General features: G+C 31.8%; 1 protein-coding gene across 1 annotated transcript in view; it reads left to right on the top strand.

Annotated features, from left to right (window-relative positions):
• The first annotated feature begins 1,111 nt into the window (after window positions 1–1,111).
• The window catches only part of LOC147466778 (uncharacterized), a 38,792-nt gene continuing 37,696 nt past the window's right edge, over window positions 1,112–2,207 (top strand). The window contains exons 1-2 of the mRNA XM_086534419.1: window positions 1,112–1,169; window positions 1,427–1,459. Of these exons, the coding sequence (XP_086390545.1) occupies window positions 1,112–1,169; window positions 1,427–1,459 (91 nt within the window). The remainder of the gene's footprint in view (window positions 1,170–1,426; window positions 1,460–2,207) is intronic.

The following is a 2,207-nucleotide window of genomic DNA, read 5'->3' as shown; positions in this document are numbered from 1 at the left end:
TATTTTTTATGTTAGTATTGTTCTATCAAATAATGTTATTTTTACTATTGTTATCATTATCACTCTTTTCATCATCATCATCATTATCATGATCATGATCATTATCATCATTATTATTATCACCATTATTATTACTATCATTATCATCATTATCATGATGATTATCATTATTATGATATTTATCACTATCATCATTGCTACTATCATTATCATCATTATTATCATCATCATCATCATTATCATCATTATCATAATTTTTATCATCATTATCTTCTTCCTCCACATCCTCAATATTATTGCAATTATCTTGATAAGGATGATGATAACCCCAAAAACAATAACAAAAGCAATAACGGCAACAACAATAAAGATGATAATGATGAGAATAATGATAATGATTGTAAGGATAATGATGATGATGATAAATATAATACCAATAGCAACGGTAGCAACAGCAACAATGATGAAACTATATCAATAAAGATAATGACAATAATAGTAACAATAATAAGGATAATGAAAATAATGATAATAAAGATAATGGTTCTTCTTCTTCTTCTTTTCCTTCCTTTTCTACATTTTCCTCTTCCTTGTTTTTTTCATGTCGTATTTTTATCATTATTACTATTACTGTTATCATCAGCAGCATCATCTAATATCAATTATTTATGATAAAGATATAGATCGTAATTTCAAAGTTAGTGACTCATTTTTTCAATATCCAATCAAGATAGATTTTGATTCTACAGATACCATACTTATGTTGAAGGAGAGTGACACACTTACTGACATCATCACCTATTGTCATCAAACAAAATTAATCATCAAAGCTAAGATGGATGTTTATCAAATTGAATAATTGAAAAGTGAACCGTCTGGTGACCTTTATCACGAAGATCTCTCTCTCTCTTTATCTCTCTCTCTCCCTCTTTCTCTCTCTCTATCTAGCTCTATCTCATTCACACACACATTATCACTCTTTCCTTCTCTATCTCTCTGTCACTCACACACACATTATCACACTTTCTTTCCTTCTTCTTTTCTTTTTGGAATATTATGTCTTATGTTGTTTCTATACCCTCATTCTAATATCATAAACATATTTGGCGAGATGTGTTGTAATGGAGAAAAATGTAATGTTATTGAATATGAAGTAGATCTAAACATAGGTATAACATCCTAGAATAGAAGATGCGGCAAGAAAAGTTAATATACTTTTTTTTAAATAGTCCTAGAACATGGTTTATTATGAAGGTAAATGGCGTATAAACACACCTAAACACACTAAACATACTACAACAAATCTTATATACAGTAGAGGCAGTAAAAACACAATCACACAGAGAGAAATAGCTTCAAGAACATTAGACAGGTCTCAACCGAAGTATATCAGATCATTGTGTTCATCCCTGCATTTTCCCGGCAGGCCAGAAACAGAGCTCTCGGTCACAACAACGAGGCTCGACAAATCACTACCACGCAGACACACACTCTCTCCTCTCTCTTCCTCTCCGCAATAATTCAATGCAGGTTTTCGTTGTTGCAGAGATATTCGGAGTCAATACGCTCTTTTTTTTGGGCAATAGCAACAACTTTGAAAAAAAAAAAAACGGTTGAATTGGTACAAAATTGGTGATAGATGACTGTATTCTTAGTGAAGTCCCCCCTCTTTTTTTCTTTTTTCTTTTTTTTTCTTTTTTGAGTTTGCCAACATGTTGCCACGTGAGTGTCCTGTTTTATCAATGGGACACACTGCTTTAAATATGCACGCTTGAAATACAAAGGCTTTTATTTGGGCGTTCGAGCCTTGCGTGAAAAAAAGGGGAGTACAAAAAGCAAAAAAAAAGAGAGAAAAAAAAAGAAAAAAGAAAAAGCAAAAAAAAAAAAAAAAAAGGAAGAGAGAAAAAAATCAGCAGGGAATTGGAAGTAAAATGTGCCCCGGAAATTTGTATCCGATTGTATTGTACTGATTGTTATGTAATAAAGCAAACATATTTTTATTCTTGTCATCATTCTAAAAAAATCAACATGAATTATCTTACAAAGACGCAAATGTAAATAAATAGGGGTGGTCGTTAAGTTAGAGAGAGAGAGAGAGAGAGAGAGAGAGAGAGAGAGAGAGAGAGAGAGAGAGAGAGAGAGAGAGAGAGAGAGAGAGAGAGAGAGAAAGAGAGATAGATAGATAGATAGATAGATAAATAGATAGA

This window comes from Penaeus japonicus, unplaced genomic scaffold (assembly GCF_977035675.1).
Source record: "Penaeus japonicus unplaced genomic scaffold, GWHDUDI00000001_assembly GWHDUDI00000041, whole genome shotgun sequence".
Taxonomy (NCBI): Eukaryota; Metazoa; Arthropoda; class Malacostraca; order Decapoda; family Penaeidae; genus Penaeus; species Penaeus japonicus.
Note: the sequence above shows the minus strand (reverse complement) of the source record. Positions and strands in the feature narration are given on the sequence as shown.